The sequence below is a fragment of the Ylistrum balloti genome, unplaced genomic scaffold (genome assembly GCF_031769215.1).
Source record: "Ylistrum balloti isolate Yb309-2 unplaced genomic scaffold, AGI_CSIRO_Ybal_v1 Utg369564, whole genome shotgun sequence".
Taxonomy (NCBI): Eukaryota; Metazoa; Mollusca; class Bivalvia; order Pectinida; family Pectinidae; genus Ylistrum; species Ylistrum balloti.
Window position 1 is genome coordinate 414,515 of NW_026781863.1, and position 14,787 is coordinate 429,301.

At 33.2% G+C, this 14,787-nt stretch overlaps 1 protein-coding gene across 1 annotated transcript; it reads right to left on the reverse strand.

Annotated features, from left to right (window-relative positions):
• Positions 1 to 1,143: 1,143 nt before the first annotated feature.
• On the reverse strand, positions 1,144 to 11,400 carry LOC132550846 (phosphoserine aminotransferase-like). The gene is made up of 10 exons (XM_060214975.1): positions 11,281 to 11,400; positions 7,147 to 7,207; positions 6,775 to 6,844; positions 6,182 to 6,387; positions 5,701 to 5,778; positions 5,365 to 5,459; positions 4,885 to 5,054; positions 4,482 to 4,610; positions 3,778 to 3,915; positions 1,144 to 3,246 (listed from the first exon to the last, which is right to left on the reverse strand). The coding sequence occupies exons 1-10, from the start codon at positions 11,335 to 11,337 to the stop codon at positions 3,129 to 3,131; spliced, it is 1,122 nt and encodes a 373-aa protein (XP_060070958.1). The 5' UTR covers positions 11,338 to 11,400; the 3' UTR covers positions 1,144 to 3,128.
• Positions 11,401 to 14,787: the final 3,387 nt, after the last annotated feature.

The window sequence follows — 14,787 nt, forward strand, 5'->3', positions numbered from 1 at the left end:
TGATGCTTGATGTACATGTCGGCTATATATACACACTGTTTGATACTAATATGTCATTGATAAATATTCTGATATTGTAAAGTGTCTTGAGATAATCAAGAGTTCATAGGTTGTTGACTTTGAATCTGTTTCAAAAAATGTTTCATCAGCATCACTTCAAAAAGTACAGTTTTATGCTCCAGACATGAAATTTTACTTCAGGGCAATAATTCTATTGTCAAGTGTCCCCGACATTGATACACTGTATGACTAACAAATGCATCACATTTCATTATCATTGTTCAAATGCAAGCAAAGTTAAGGCAATAACTCTCAGAATAATTATCCAGCACTGATATACATCTGTAAGACTTCGTCAAGTTGAATAATTATTTTAAGCTGCAATCAGAAGTTAAGAGTGGTAAGTCTTTCACAGTACTGTGTAAGTTGAGAGTTCAGGTCACCTTACTAGCCTTGTGATCAGCTGATGAGAATTTTCCTACAGAGTCAAATGATACAATGTCTGGCTATAGATACGGAATTTGAAGGGTCGCTAGTTTTGTCCACATCGATGGCAGAGTGTTCCTTATTTCTCTTCGCATTGCAGTATATACATGCTCTTAGGAATTATCTCTCCAACACAAGAAAATCACATGAACCTGGTATGACTTTCAAAAATAAATTGTAAGTCAAGATTTGTACAACACAGGACTTCAGTATCTTATATATGGATATTCTGTGAATATGTATTTTGTGAAATAGACAAATCAAATACTGTAAATTAGTGTTTTATCACTTTTTGGTGAGTTAGCACCATGATGAATTCATGAATCCACAAAATTGTTCAGTTAACAAATACATAAACTATAATTATAATTAATGCAATACTCTCAGTGTGAAAGCTGTGCACTAATATAAGATTATCATTGAAATATGTATGTCACAGCGCACTTTGACCACTAGAGTGGGATGTAGAAGAGATGTCACAGGTAATCGACAAATATCACAGCCAGTCATAATGGAAGTTTACTACAAGAATCTTATAAATACCAGGTAATTTTATATCTCTGTCGGAGACATACATCTTACCATGTAAAGCACATGAACTTATCTAACAGGTTCAGCTGGAAGTTATTCCGTGTAAAGAAACAACAAACACTAGCATTGTTTTTACTTCAGCATTTTTATCATTTTTTTTAGGATGTTTGTAGTTTTATAAACAATATTTTAGGTCATTCTGACAATAACAATAGACACAAATATACGTTATTTAAACACAAGCTTTCAGTGTTCTTGTGAACTTGACAAAGGAAAGGCTTTTAACGAGTGCTAAACTGGCCATCTGTATATCTGTATTATTTTGAGGACAAGCTGTATGCAAATTCAGATCTTTATTTTATTCCAACAGATCCAAATGATTCTTAACACCTTCTCTTTATATAAACTATGACTAGTGTATAATATACCCAAGATGGGAGGACGCAAAAAATAGATTGATGCATATAGGTGTTGAAACTCTTTCAAAATAGAACAGTTGATGAAGAAAGTGGAATATTTGTAACATGAAAAATTATTTCTGTTAATGACCTTTATAACAGATGCCAGTTTCATTGATGTAATTTTGTCTAAAGATACAGTGTATTCTTGCCCTCAAATTTTTCGTTGAAAAGTATAACTCAAATTTAGAGAAATTAAAAAGGGAAAAAATACAGATCAAAGTATTTTCTCGAACAATTGATTTGTTTCTGCATCAATGTACAAATGATTGAGTGCTTGTGCTACATACAAAGGTACACAAGTTCAGCCATTTTACACATGACACTAAGATTGAACAATGAAATTTTTAATATACACATAGGGAGTGAGTTTTTTCAATGAATATGAAATTGTACAGCTATGTGATATTATACAACATCTCAAAATATGGCATATGGAATCACAAAATATGAAAGAAATTACATCAGTGTCAAAAACAACTTATATCAAACGAAATTTTCATATTTTTTTCTTCAATTTTACAGCTGATAAAACTTCAATATATTTACAAAGAAAATGAAATGAATATGTTTATCAACATATCTTTAAATAATAAAATATATTTCTCAATATGTTTTACATTTACATTGTGTTTATACAATTTAATAACTAAAATCTCTTGCACACAAATCAGCTAACATTATCATTTTCACTATTTACATCAATCATTCTGCTTCCATTCAATACAGACTTTCAACAAACTTTTTATGGTTACGTATGTTTCCATTTTGACAACCTTCAAAACAAACACGTTAAAATATGTCCCTAAAACAACTTTCAGGACATATCATATCCTGTGTTCTTAAATTTTCACAAACATTCATTAATAACATTTTTAACTCTCTTACTATCACACTTTGCCGACAAAAGTCGTACAGTATTATTTTTTTATGTGAGAATTCTTTGCCAGGTGCAAAGTTGTGTTAAACACTTAAACACTAGATTTAAACACCTGTATATTTGTCTAGGTTCACTCTGCCTACACAACCACACACAACCAATAGCTCAGTCCCAAACATCCACCGTTTAGGACATTTAGAAAAGAAAATATTTTGGGAAAGTTCTAGACATATGTAACTTGTACTTCATATTTCTAACCTTTATTGTGTGAAAAATGCTTTCCCAAACATGTATTCCCACATCACAACGGGTAACTATGAACTGAGAGAAAAATGATGAGAATCTAAATTTTGAAATTTCATTAATTTCAATCTACTAGAAAAAAATTATGTCAAAATTGCTGATGGTCATGTTCTAGATTCTGTTTGACATCTGTGTGTAACAGAGATATCCAGTATTACTAAACAGAAGTTTGATTATTGTAGTTTTAGCGTTCACATGAATACTCCTGCATATCCTTGAAGTACCTTATATTTAAGTCGGATCAACCAACTGTGTCCATGAGACGGTTGGCTAGGTACACAACAATTCACGGTGAATGGATACCAAGAGCAGAACTTGTATGTCGAATAAAGAATGTGATTATTTAGACATTCTAACGAAATGCTTTGAAAATCTGGTTGGGTCAATACATTTCTGAAGAAACATTGTAAAGACTAGCATTTACAGGCTGGATATCAGTAATTGAATTTTCTTTAAAATGTCTTTGTAGTTTAATTCATAGGTTGTTCACTATTTTGTTCACGGAATTCATTCATGAAATTCACCAGAGCCATTGCCTCCTCCACTGTCACAGCATTGTATAATGAAGCCCTCATACCGCCAACAGATCTACAACAAAATAAATAGATATCACATATTGTTACATTTAATTACACAGATATTCACAAACTTTTCCACATTAAGCCCAGTAAAGGGGGCAGGGGAGGGGGGCAAGAAGATAAAATGTGAAGAGATGTTGCCTAGGTCCGAATCCACAAATTAGAAAATAGAACATGGTAATCCCACTACAGAATGTTATTCTGTCCCCAGTATACATGTTTTAATTTGCCTCCAGAAAACCATACAGTTTGAGTTATCTTAAACAAGCTTTTTTTTCTTAAATTCATTTTATTTCAATTATTATGTAATTCAATTCGTTAACTGTGAATAATAACCCTAATTAGTACAGAGTTATACTACCTACACCTTATTTGTTTTACATCTGTTTGTAAACAAGTGATAACTTAGCACCCTTTACACATGGCATTGCTGTTATTGTAATGGGCTATTTAATGTGTTGTTCCACCACACAGAACAGAGGTTAACCATTAACACTGTATTACTGACTTGTTCAGCAGGACAAATCATTAAATTCCTTACCTGTGTCCTTTTAATGAGATCATTTTCCTCTTTGCTGCCTCCTCTAAGAATTTCTTTTCTAAAGCTTCGTCGCCTTCAGGTCCACCGACTCGGAACGGAACATTCATTCTACTCCTACAGTGAGGCTCAATGGTTCCACTATAACAAAGAATACAGAGATACTGAACCAGTCGCAGGAAAGCAAAACATCACTACTAGTACAGAATACACAGATACCTAACCAGTCACAGGAAAGCAAAACATCACTACTTTAGTACAGAATACACAGATACTGAACCAGTCACAGGAAAGCAAAACATCACTGCATTAGTACAGAATACACAGATACTGAACCAGTCGCAAGAAAGCAAAACATCACTACATTAGTACAGAATACACAAATACTGAACCAGTCGCAGGAAAGCAAAACATCACTACTTTAGTACAGAATACACAGATACTGAACCAGACACAGGAAAGCAAAATGTCACTCCTTTAGTACAGAATACACTGATACTGAACCAGACACAGGAAAGCAAAATGTCACTCCTTTAGTACAGAATACACTGATACTGAACCAGACACAGGAAAGCAAAATGTCACTCCTTTAGTACAGAATACACTGATACTGAACCAGACACAGGAAAGCAAAATGTCACTCCTTTAGTACAGAATACACTGATACTGAACCAGACAAATGACTTCCCAAAACTTAAGATAATTACCAATAGAATCCTTCAGAGCTGTCCAGGACATGGTACACAGCTTTGGATTTTAAGCTAGATAGCTGTTCCATCTTCTCCAGACCTCCCTGACGTTTTACCCATTGTAATACTAGTCCAAGGATGTAGATACTACAACACAAAATTCAAATTTTTGTTTTTTTTATTCACATGATCACTGTAAATACTACCTCTAGAATGACGAAGAATTAAAAAGTTACAATTATTTTGACCAATAGGCCTAGAGGAACTTCAACTTGGAGTAGCAAGACAACAGTTGCTTTTATTAATACAGAATTTGCATGGCCTTATTATCACATTTATACAAGAATTGAACAGTAAATATATAACAGTAATCAAAATATTTACTTATTAAAGTTAAATAAATTTCAATTATAAAACTTACTTGTATGTAGGTGCTGTATTATACAGGGAGTTGTTTCCAACTTGTGTTTTGTAATCAAAGATAATTGGTGTCATTTTGTGAGCATGTCCCACTAAATCCTCTCTAATTATAACAACTGTGACACCAGCACATCCGATGTTCTTCTGGGCTCCAGCAAAAATTACGCCAAACTGTCAATAAAAATGTTCATCAAATCAATTTTTCATTAAAGGCTAGCGTCATAGAAATTTTATTTTAACAAAAAGAGCTATTAGCTTACTAATCACTGTAACAGGCCTATATAGAAATGTATGAGGGTGTGGAAGGAAAACCCCAGGTAAAAAACCCAATTGTTGAGCAGGGCTTTAATATTTATATGTTAAAAATCTATTTTTTAAAATGTGAGGTACATTATATTTTTTTTCAATAATTATAAAAATATAATTTTTTTCTCTAAATGAATGCCAGATTAGAAGTTTAAAAATTATAGTGATTCTTTACCTTTGAGATATCAACGGGACGAGACATCATATTTGATGACATATCACAGACAAGAGGGACACCATTAGTTTCAGGTATAAACTGGAACTCAACACCTGAGAAATAAATATACAGTACATCTTACTACAGAGTCAAAAAATTTATATTTACAATCCAGTGTAAAAGGTTTTTTATGATTAAAATTTCCATAATCTTACTAGACTTTGAAATACCTTGGAAATATAGTTTACAGAAAACATGAGATTGACTACAGAATATTTTTTTTCTAATAATTTCCTTCTGTCCTTAATAACAGCAATCAATACTAATTAAACCTATTTCATCACATCTCCTTACCGTGGATGGTTTCGTTGGCACAGTAAAATACATAAGAGGCCTCAGGGTTTAGATTGAATGTTGATTCATGTTGAATGGCTACAAAAAAACAAATAACATTAATTTATTATTTAAGTAATTCTACATTATTCTTGTTTGTAAAACCTGCAGACTTATGATTGTTTATATGTGTAACAGGGGTCATCATCATATTCAATGCCTCCGCTAACATTTGAACTCAGGACCTCTGACTTACTAGTCTGATCAAGCTAAAAAGATTTTCTCTCTAATCGAGTGGTATATTGTGACTAGTATATTACTAGATTACATAGGCTTGATTTTCACATTTCAATTTAAATCATAGAAGTGACTGGGTCACAATTGTTTGATCTAGTTTTAATAAACTGAGTTCATGTAAACAATATAATTTCAGAAATACTTGGTAACCACTACAAGATATTTTAAGACTTGTAAGTAAGCTGGTGGTGGTTATATAACCTACTTGTGTATTTGTCCATTTTAGGGTTGACAACGTTGACTTTGCCATATTTCTCTGCCTCCTTTGCAGCCTTGGCTGACCAGCTTCCGGTCACTATGTAGTCCGCAGTGTGGCCTTCTTTGAGTCCCATAAGGTTGAGAGGTACGGCTGAAAACTGACCAGTACCACCTCCTTGCATAAAGATGATCTTGTAATTACTTGGTACATTCCTTTGGAAGAAAAAAATGACAATTAAACAAAGTTATTTTATATGCTTGAACACTGACATAATAATCAAATAAACACTGAATTAAATTTGGCTCTGATAGTATTGGGTTATCTCCCTTGCTGATATTTTGCAATAAAGTATCCTGTTTACAAATATTGGTGTGTGTGTGTGTGTGTGTGTGTGTGTGTGTGTGTGTGTGTGTGTGTGTGTGTGTGCGTATTTTAATAAACATTTTAGTTAAAGATTTCATGTATAAAATTACAGTGTCTATGAAGAGAGTGATTTTCCCTGAACCTAAAAAATATCTCAAAGTCAAAATTGCATTACAGAATTAATTAATAATCATAGCTACAATGCTTAGAATGAAAAGCTGAAAGTCTGTACTTACAAAATGTCACGGACATCTTTCTCTGCTGCATTGATGATCTTGGTGAAATCACTTGACCTGTGGCTAATTTCTAATGAAAAAAGACAAAAAAAAACATTGTTTCAGAGAATTAAAAAAAAGTCCACACAAAAAATTAAAAGAACATATTCAACATACTCAATTAACAACAAACATGACTTTGATAAATTTAAAAATTACAGATTAGACACATACATCCTTCTCCCCTCTTCCCCCACCTTTCTTTATCTTGCAGTTTGATTCCACAACTAATCCATCCATACATCAAGCAGTGAAATACAACCAAGCTGTTATGTTCCCACATTTTACAAGTGTGTATGAAACTTCTGGTGTGAACTGTATAACTTTACTTACCCATGACAGACTGCCCTGTGTTATTGTAGTTCAGCATTTCATTCTGTGCCTTTTCCAAGACCTGCAAAAAATGAATAAAAATCTAACATAAAAAAAATTGATTACATAAAATTTCTGTAAAGTTATTTACAATTTCTGAGAAGTTTTATTTTGAAACCTATGTACCAAAAATGAAAGATACACTGTTCCATAATTTCTGCAAAACAAATCTTTTTTCTCTTGCAATGTTTGGTAAATAAAAAGACCACCACAGCGGGTTTTTTCCCATTCAGTTTTTGAAATGTATGTACAAAAATGAAAGACCCACTCTTCCATAATTTCTGCAAAACAAAGTATTTTTTCTCTCACAGTGTTTGGTAAATAAAAAGGTCACCACATTGTTTTTTCCGTTCAGTTTTATAATTTGTTTGGCAATAAATAAATACTTTTTCTTAAAACATAATACTGGAGAACAAATTTAATACAATTAACTCTAAGGGAACAAAGCTGACAAGACTCATGGTTATATACTAGGGTAGGTAAGGGTCACAGAGCTTAATCCCCGACTACAAGGTTTAAGTAAATATACCTGACCATATCTGGCCAGACTACCAAGTGACCAGATCTACATATCATATTGACACGTGTAGTTGAGACCTGTGATCAGACGACATCAAAATGGCAGAGATAACAAGTGGCCTTCAGAACAGATCTAATCTTTGCTATTATATTGTGTAGTGAAAATATTTAATCATGTTTTAAAATTAAAAATTATAGTTTCATGTCTTTTTGGTGTTCTGGAGTTTAATGACAAAATGATAATTTGCATATTACATTTTTGTGTACACAATGTATTAACGACTTAATGTACTGAATTTAATTATATCTTATTTTACAATTGATTTTTATCTTTCAGACTATGAAGTAAACACACTACATTTATACTTTCATCAGGCAGAGGGTGTGGGATGGGTGGAGGTATATCCTACCCTGGGTGTGCGGTGGGTGGAGCTGTATGCTGCCCAGGGTGAGGGGTGTGTGGAGTTGTGAGCTGCTCAGGGTTAGGGGTGGGTGGAGCTGTATGCTGCCCAGGGTGTGGGGTGGGTGGAGCTGTATGCTGCTCAGGGTGTGGGGTGGGTGGAGCTGTGAGCTGTAGGACTACACACAATACTATGATTAAAAAACATGGGGTAGGCTAAACAGACGTTAATCATAGTACAATGAAATAGCATAGACTGATTTCTACTGGACAGAGATAAAGAAGGGTTATATACTACACATGGGCTTTTTATTAGATAAATATACAAGAAGGTCAAGGTCATCAGTTTTATAATCAGTATTAGTCTTATTGTGTAATGGTCTCCAGACACATATCTCCCCACCTTGTCTGGCTGATTAATGGTTCTGTCTGTATCCATGATAAAAAAAGACTCATGAATAATTAGAGTAATTATTCATCCTACTTTTGACCCCAATATAACAAAAGAAAGTAAAGTATTCCAGTGGGTGACAAAAATTCTGGTTATATAAATGTAGAAATAACTAGGTCAGTAATGTAAAGCACCTAACAGGCGTAACCTTCATTGTCAAGGAGAACCTGTTTATTATTAATGGTGGTTTGACAACCATCAGTAGCCCTGTATAGTTAATTTACCTTTACCATTAGTTCATTAGTTTGTTTAGGAGAGTCAACTTGACCTGTTAAAGTAAAGAATGGGGGAGAGGGAAGGGGGAGAAGTCACAAATTATATATGTATCTGTGTATCATGCACTCCTAATCAAGAGTTTATAGATAATTTACTCTTCTAAACAAACCCGTGTCAGGTCCGACTAAGACCAGCAATCAATAACAGCTGACGACAACTAACCTTCTGCTAGCCCCTCACTATTTTTTCCAGATCTTTACATCCATCCCTCTGCTGTAACTACCAAACCTTTCTGAATTTCCCCACCCATCTTCACCTCTGAGCACTCTATGATTATAATGCATATTATACCTCTCTCTCTTCTGGGGCCCCCTATAAATTTAGTCTTAATTCAGAGTATTTTAATCAGGTGGTGCACTGACTGTGACACAACCTGACCTGTTCGTTCTACATACTGGCTAGTCAGCCCACTAGAACTTGACCTACATATAGAATAAACCTTTAGGAATGTGTGTGTATATAACCTTCAGGTAGTATGTGTATACCAAGGAAAGGAATCTAAAAATAGCAGCCATGCTCACAGCAACTTGTGGAAAATTACTGATTTTTTAATTGACATTATCTAGAATGTGTATTTTACAAGTATACAGCCAACAGGGAATGAGTAGAAAAGCACAGACTTGTATCAAAATAAAAGAACCAGTCTTTAGCGAGACGATAGCATGTTATCACTGATGGAAAAGAATTATCAACCCACACAATACCGTAGCTGCGAATCAATCAGAATTTGTGCTAGGTATTTACAAAACGGGGTCCCTCTGTATAGTTTTACCAAGATTCCTGAAAGTAATTTGGGTTCAGTTACGTTTTTGTAGTAGGGGAGGGTATTGTGTAGTTCAAAGTGTTTCCATGGTAATCATATATAAAAAAGCTCAAGTACAATAGGTCACTGCAGAAAGTATAAATTCATTGTCAATGTACATACTTGTCAACATTATGAGATAATTTCTAATTTCATCCCGGTTGGTACTTGATGATTTGGGTAAAATATGAAAATAATTTGTTATAAGTAAGAGACCTTTATTCATTATAACAGATTGCACAAAGAACTCTTATTATCACTGAAGTGACCAGTATGTCCATATTGCTGTTAGCTATCAATCATTCAGTTTATTATCACAAACCTATTTATAAATGTAGTCAAAACAGTATCAATCCCTAGGTACAATTCATTTTTTTATCTGATCGCTTTATCGAATATGACAAAGACAGGTGATTTTGGAAATCTGTCATGCGAGTCAGATCCGGGATGATGTAATTCTTGAATCACATGCACTGGTCACAATCTTTTTATATCACAGACATACAATACAGATACTGGTGTTGTCAACTTGTCTGATATCAGTAATATCAGAACCAGCTTAAAACATGGAAAGTGCCAGAGTAACGTTGGTTGGTTTTTTTTTTTTTTTACTTTTGAAGGGAACAAACAAGAAAATCAATTTGTGAAAATTTAACACACAACGTTAAAATCACCCTGCCACCTGTGTTAAATAGATCTATTATATAAGTAGCAGAAATCATATTTCTTATATCAGACTTCATATTACTGATTGTGATGTTAACAAATTTCCTCGATTTTCACACTAATTTAGCAGCAAATAGCCACATTTCACATCAAGAACATCCGATTCCTGTGATCTCAATTGATTCTTTTAATAGTACATGGCGAGATCTTGAAGTATTGTAAGCATGTGTTCTATCACGCGTTGCCAACAACATCGATCTACACGTAATATTAGCTGTCCGTTATCACGATCTGTTACGCGTCGAGAGGTTACACAACTGATCTGTTGTCTGTATTTTAAGTCATTACTTAACATCATAAGAACATTTATAATCTAATGTTCATAGAATATGTATGAAACTCTTTGCGTTTATTAGACATTTTCCTTCACGGAATTTAATATCCAATTCGCAAAGCTTCTTATGCATGCTGACAATGCCTGTATCTGTCATTACATCAGCTCTACTGTACGGCACGTGCTCAGTTGCGAAGGATTCGTGATTAGTTACACAACCAACTCGCTTCGACTTTTTTTCTCGATGCAATATAAACATGCAACATATCATTTGATGTCTCTATCTTTCTATATCATAATCAATACGTATATGTAAAAATCTTTGTCGTCTACAACACCGTCTGCCATTTATGTGTCAAACTCTCTGACCCTGACCTCATGAATATTCATAAGCCTTAATATAGACTGCCATGTGAGACCGGCATTCAGAACACGTCATGCAATAAATTCTCACTCAAATTGAAAGAAAGTGTACAAAGCAATAAAGAATATAAATAAATACATGCTTAATAAACTTATCTACAAGCATGTAGCATCAAATTTTAATTTACTTGTGTGTAAATATCGTTCGGAAATATCGACATTTTGGGGAAATCCCCAGAGCCAGACGAGCAAACAAAACACAGCGTCAGACGATCAAAACTCACCTCTTCTGGTAGCTTTGCTGGTCCAGCTGAGAAGTTGATGACTCTTGTGGAATCCATGTTCACAAAGTTGTTTAGTTTGATTATTCGACGCTTGGTCTTCACTATCGAGTTACTTGGCAGTGAGTGAGGAAGCGGTCGGGGGTTTCAGGAAATTTATAATGTTTCACGAAACACCTTAAATTTGATTGGTTGTCTGGTATTCCGAACAGTTTGGAGCGATTTCATTGGCGGAAAACTATTCCCGATTTGTTGGAATACTAACACGCACTGAGATCGTGGTTTCACGGATGAGGATTTTCCCCGATCTATATTTGGGTCATGTATTTGCAAACCAGCTGTGACATTACAGCAAATAGACATTGGACCACATATATATGGATGAAAATATGATAGCAATACGGAATACGACACAAGTTTACATCTTTACAACAGCAATATATCGATATCACATTCCTTGTAACACAATAATGGAGATGTAAATTCGGCCTATCGTTTCTGTGTGATGCTCGTGACCTACCAACCGATCGACCTTGAGTATATTTAAGAGAGGAGATTTTCCACAGACCAATAACAAAAAAGAGAACGGAAAATTCAGGGTTTAGAATCATAAGTGACCGAAATACTTGCAATTTGCAACACGGGGTTTACATAAACGTGTCTGATGAATCAAGAAACGATAAACATTAAAGAGACTATATTACCAGATATATATATATTGTCCAACATCGATGATATTATCATTATTATTATTGCAATCTTATCGGTCCGTCAACCAATAAAAGGTCATTTGGGCCATCAACCTGTGAAAGATACAGCGATCCAATAGGAAATAACATCAAACTAACTAAACTTTAGGTAAAAGACAAATGCTAAAATTTTCAAATGGTTATATTATCACAAAAGAACATCTTTCAGATAATCTAGAATTTTATAAATCTAAACAGTTTCAAAAAGGGTTTGTGATGTTCCATAAAATAATTCTCGAGTAGACAGAAGGTCAATGCTGTCAAAAAAAAAATTGTTTAATTGTGAATGGTTCATCACATGAGGTTTATCTTCGCCTTACAGCATTTATGAACGTGTAAGGTATGTATGACCCATCCGAAGACGGGCAAGGACAACTTCGTCTCGTTGGTTGTCTGTACAGACCATTAACCGATGATAGGTTTTACGGAATGCAATTTACAATCGGTATATTGATCCCATTTTCCTGTCACTGAAACCTTATACTAAGGTGTATAATAACATCATTGTGCCGTTTCAACATTTTTTTTTATTTTGAAATTTTAAAACAAATAGTAAATTTTTCGGTATTTTTTTTATTTTTGAAATTTTTACAGCAGTACAAAATCACTTTCTTTATATTCTATATTTTGAAACACATGAGAAATCATATCTTTTAGCATTTACTTATACTCTTACACTTGTAATTAAAGCAAGACAGGTTTATGATTTCAAGTGTTAAAAACATGGTGCTTTGTACTGTCTCTAAAGAGAGAAAGAAAAAGACAGTTATAGATAAGAAAAGATGGAAGAAAGGACAGAAAGAAAGGTGACTAAGGAATAATGAAGAATTCCTTTTTCATAATAATTACATTTAGATTGAAAAAACCTCATACATACATTAAATATGAAAAAATCCCTTCAGGGACTAGGCAAAGCTAGTATTACGGCTTTTATCTTTTAATGTGTAGTTTCTAATAATCTTTCCCATTTTTTCCATTTTTCTTTAAGGTTCAGGAGATAATTTTCACTTTTGCCAACAGCTGTAGATGTTTGAGTGGTATACATATCTTTAATTTGATTCTTTAGAGCAGAAATGGACGAGGTAGTTTGCAGACATCTGGCCTTATATATATAAAGTTTCAATATTAGAATGTCTAAGTTATTCACACTGTTTTTATTTCATCATATAAACTTAAGATAATGGAATCAATAACACTTCTAATAAAGATTCAGAATTCGATAAAAAAAGTTGTACTTCTTAACAATCCCTGCATGAACAGTGCTTACATTTTCAGTTTTACAATAAAAACAAGATTTATTATCAACCAGACAAACTTTATATAAATATGAATTAGATATCAAAATGTGTTGATTAATTCTAAATTGAAGCCAGTGTAACTTTGTATTTCCACTTAGTATGAACGGTAGTATATATATTTGTCTCCATCTATCTCCGTCAAATTCAAATATTTCCTCCCATTTTCTCTTCCAGTAGATATGGAATCGTTTTGATAAAGTACATTATAGGTGTCTTTTATTCCCTTTTTTTCTTAATAAATAATTCTCAATTAATTGGGACATATGGGTAACTTGTATTCACATTTGGGATATCTTCATGCAAAAATATGTTATGGTATTAATGACCCCTTGATAGATAAGAAAATATGTATGTATGTTGAATTTTTGCGAAAACTTATAAAAACTATAAAAAAAAAATCCACTACCACGATCTTTGATTAAATCATTTACTATGATTACACCTTTCCTATACCATTCACTAAAAGTATACTCATGTTTTCAATCTGTATCTGTTTATTATACCAGATGGGTATTTTAAAACTGGCTTTATTTGTATATGCAAGACTTTCCCATGTTTTACTTACCTACTCCAACTTTTTAATACGTCTTTCCAAAATGAGTTATTTTTTACAGTTTTGTTGGCATTTATGAATATATTCATTACCACAGTTTGCTAAAATATTCTTGTTTCCATACCTTTTAAAGAATACATGTCATTTTCCATCTGTTGCATATAGTCTACGTATCCAGGTTAGTTTTAAAGAGTCAGTAAAAGATTGTAAGTATATCATTTTAAGCCCCACTTCATAATAGTTCTTGTTGATAATGTTAATTTTTATTTTATCTGACTTACCATTTCATAAAAAAATTAAAGTTCTGTTTTTAGTTTTGTTTATAAAAGATTCTTCTTGATTTGGCAAGAATATAAAAAGATGGCTGAATTGAGGTATGAGAAGGGATTTAATGATATGTGTTCTTCCAAGAGGTGTAATATTTCTTCTATTCCAATTGTTAGTTAAGTATTGAAGTTTTACCAAATTTTTGTCATAGTTCAGTCTGAGGATTTGATGTGCGTCCACATCAAACACAATACATAATACTGTAAATTTAATAATACCCCATTGTAAATTCCACTCTGGAAAGATGACGTCATTATTATATTTTTTCAGAGACGTATATATCACATACGTCTCTGATTTTTTACTGCCGATTCAAACGACTTGTTTTGCCTTTATCTACTTTTAGACCAGAGCATTTTGTAGAATTATTTAATTCATCGTCTAAAATAATTGATGTATCACCTGCATATTGTGATAGTAAAGTTGGAACATTATGATTATACATTTATATTCGTATCTGTTCTTATTCTAATAGCAAGTATTTCAACACATTGTATGAAAATACAATGAGCAATAGGGTCTCCTTGACGACAGCCTCTCTTAATTTCGAAAAAAAAGATAATTACCTTGATAAAGTTCAGAA

Bases quoted from the DNA above. Each gene is read 5' to 3' on its own strand.
- LOC132550846 (XM_060214975.1), bottom strand. From the start codon at position 11,337: ATGGATTCCACAAGAGTCATCAACTTCTCAGCTGGACCAGCAAAGCTA. The intron at 7,208-11,280 runs GTGAGTTTTGAT...CATTTTTTGCAG, and splicing joins CAGCAAAGCTACCAGAAGAG to GTCTTGGAAAAGGCACAGAA. The intron at 6,845-7,146 runs GTAAGTAAAGTT...TTTTTTCATTAG, and splicing joins CACAGGGCAGTCTGTCATGG to AAATTAGCCACAGGTCAAGT.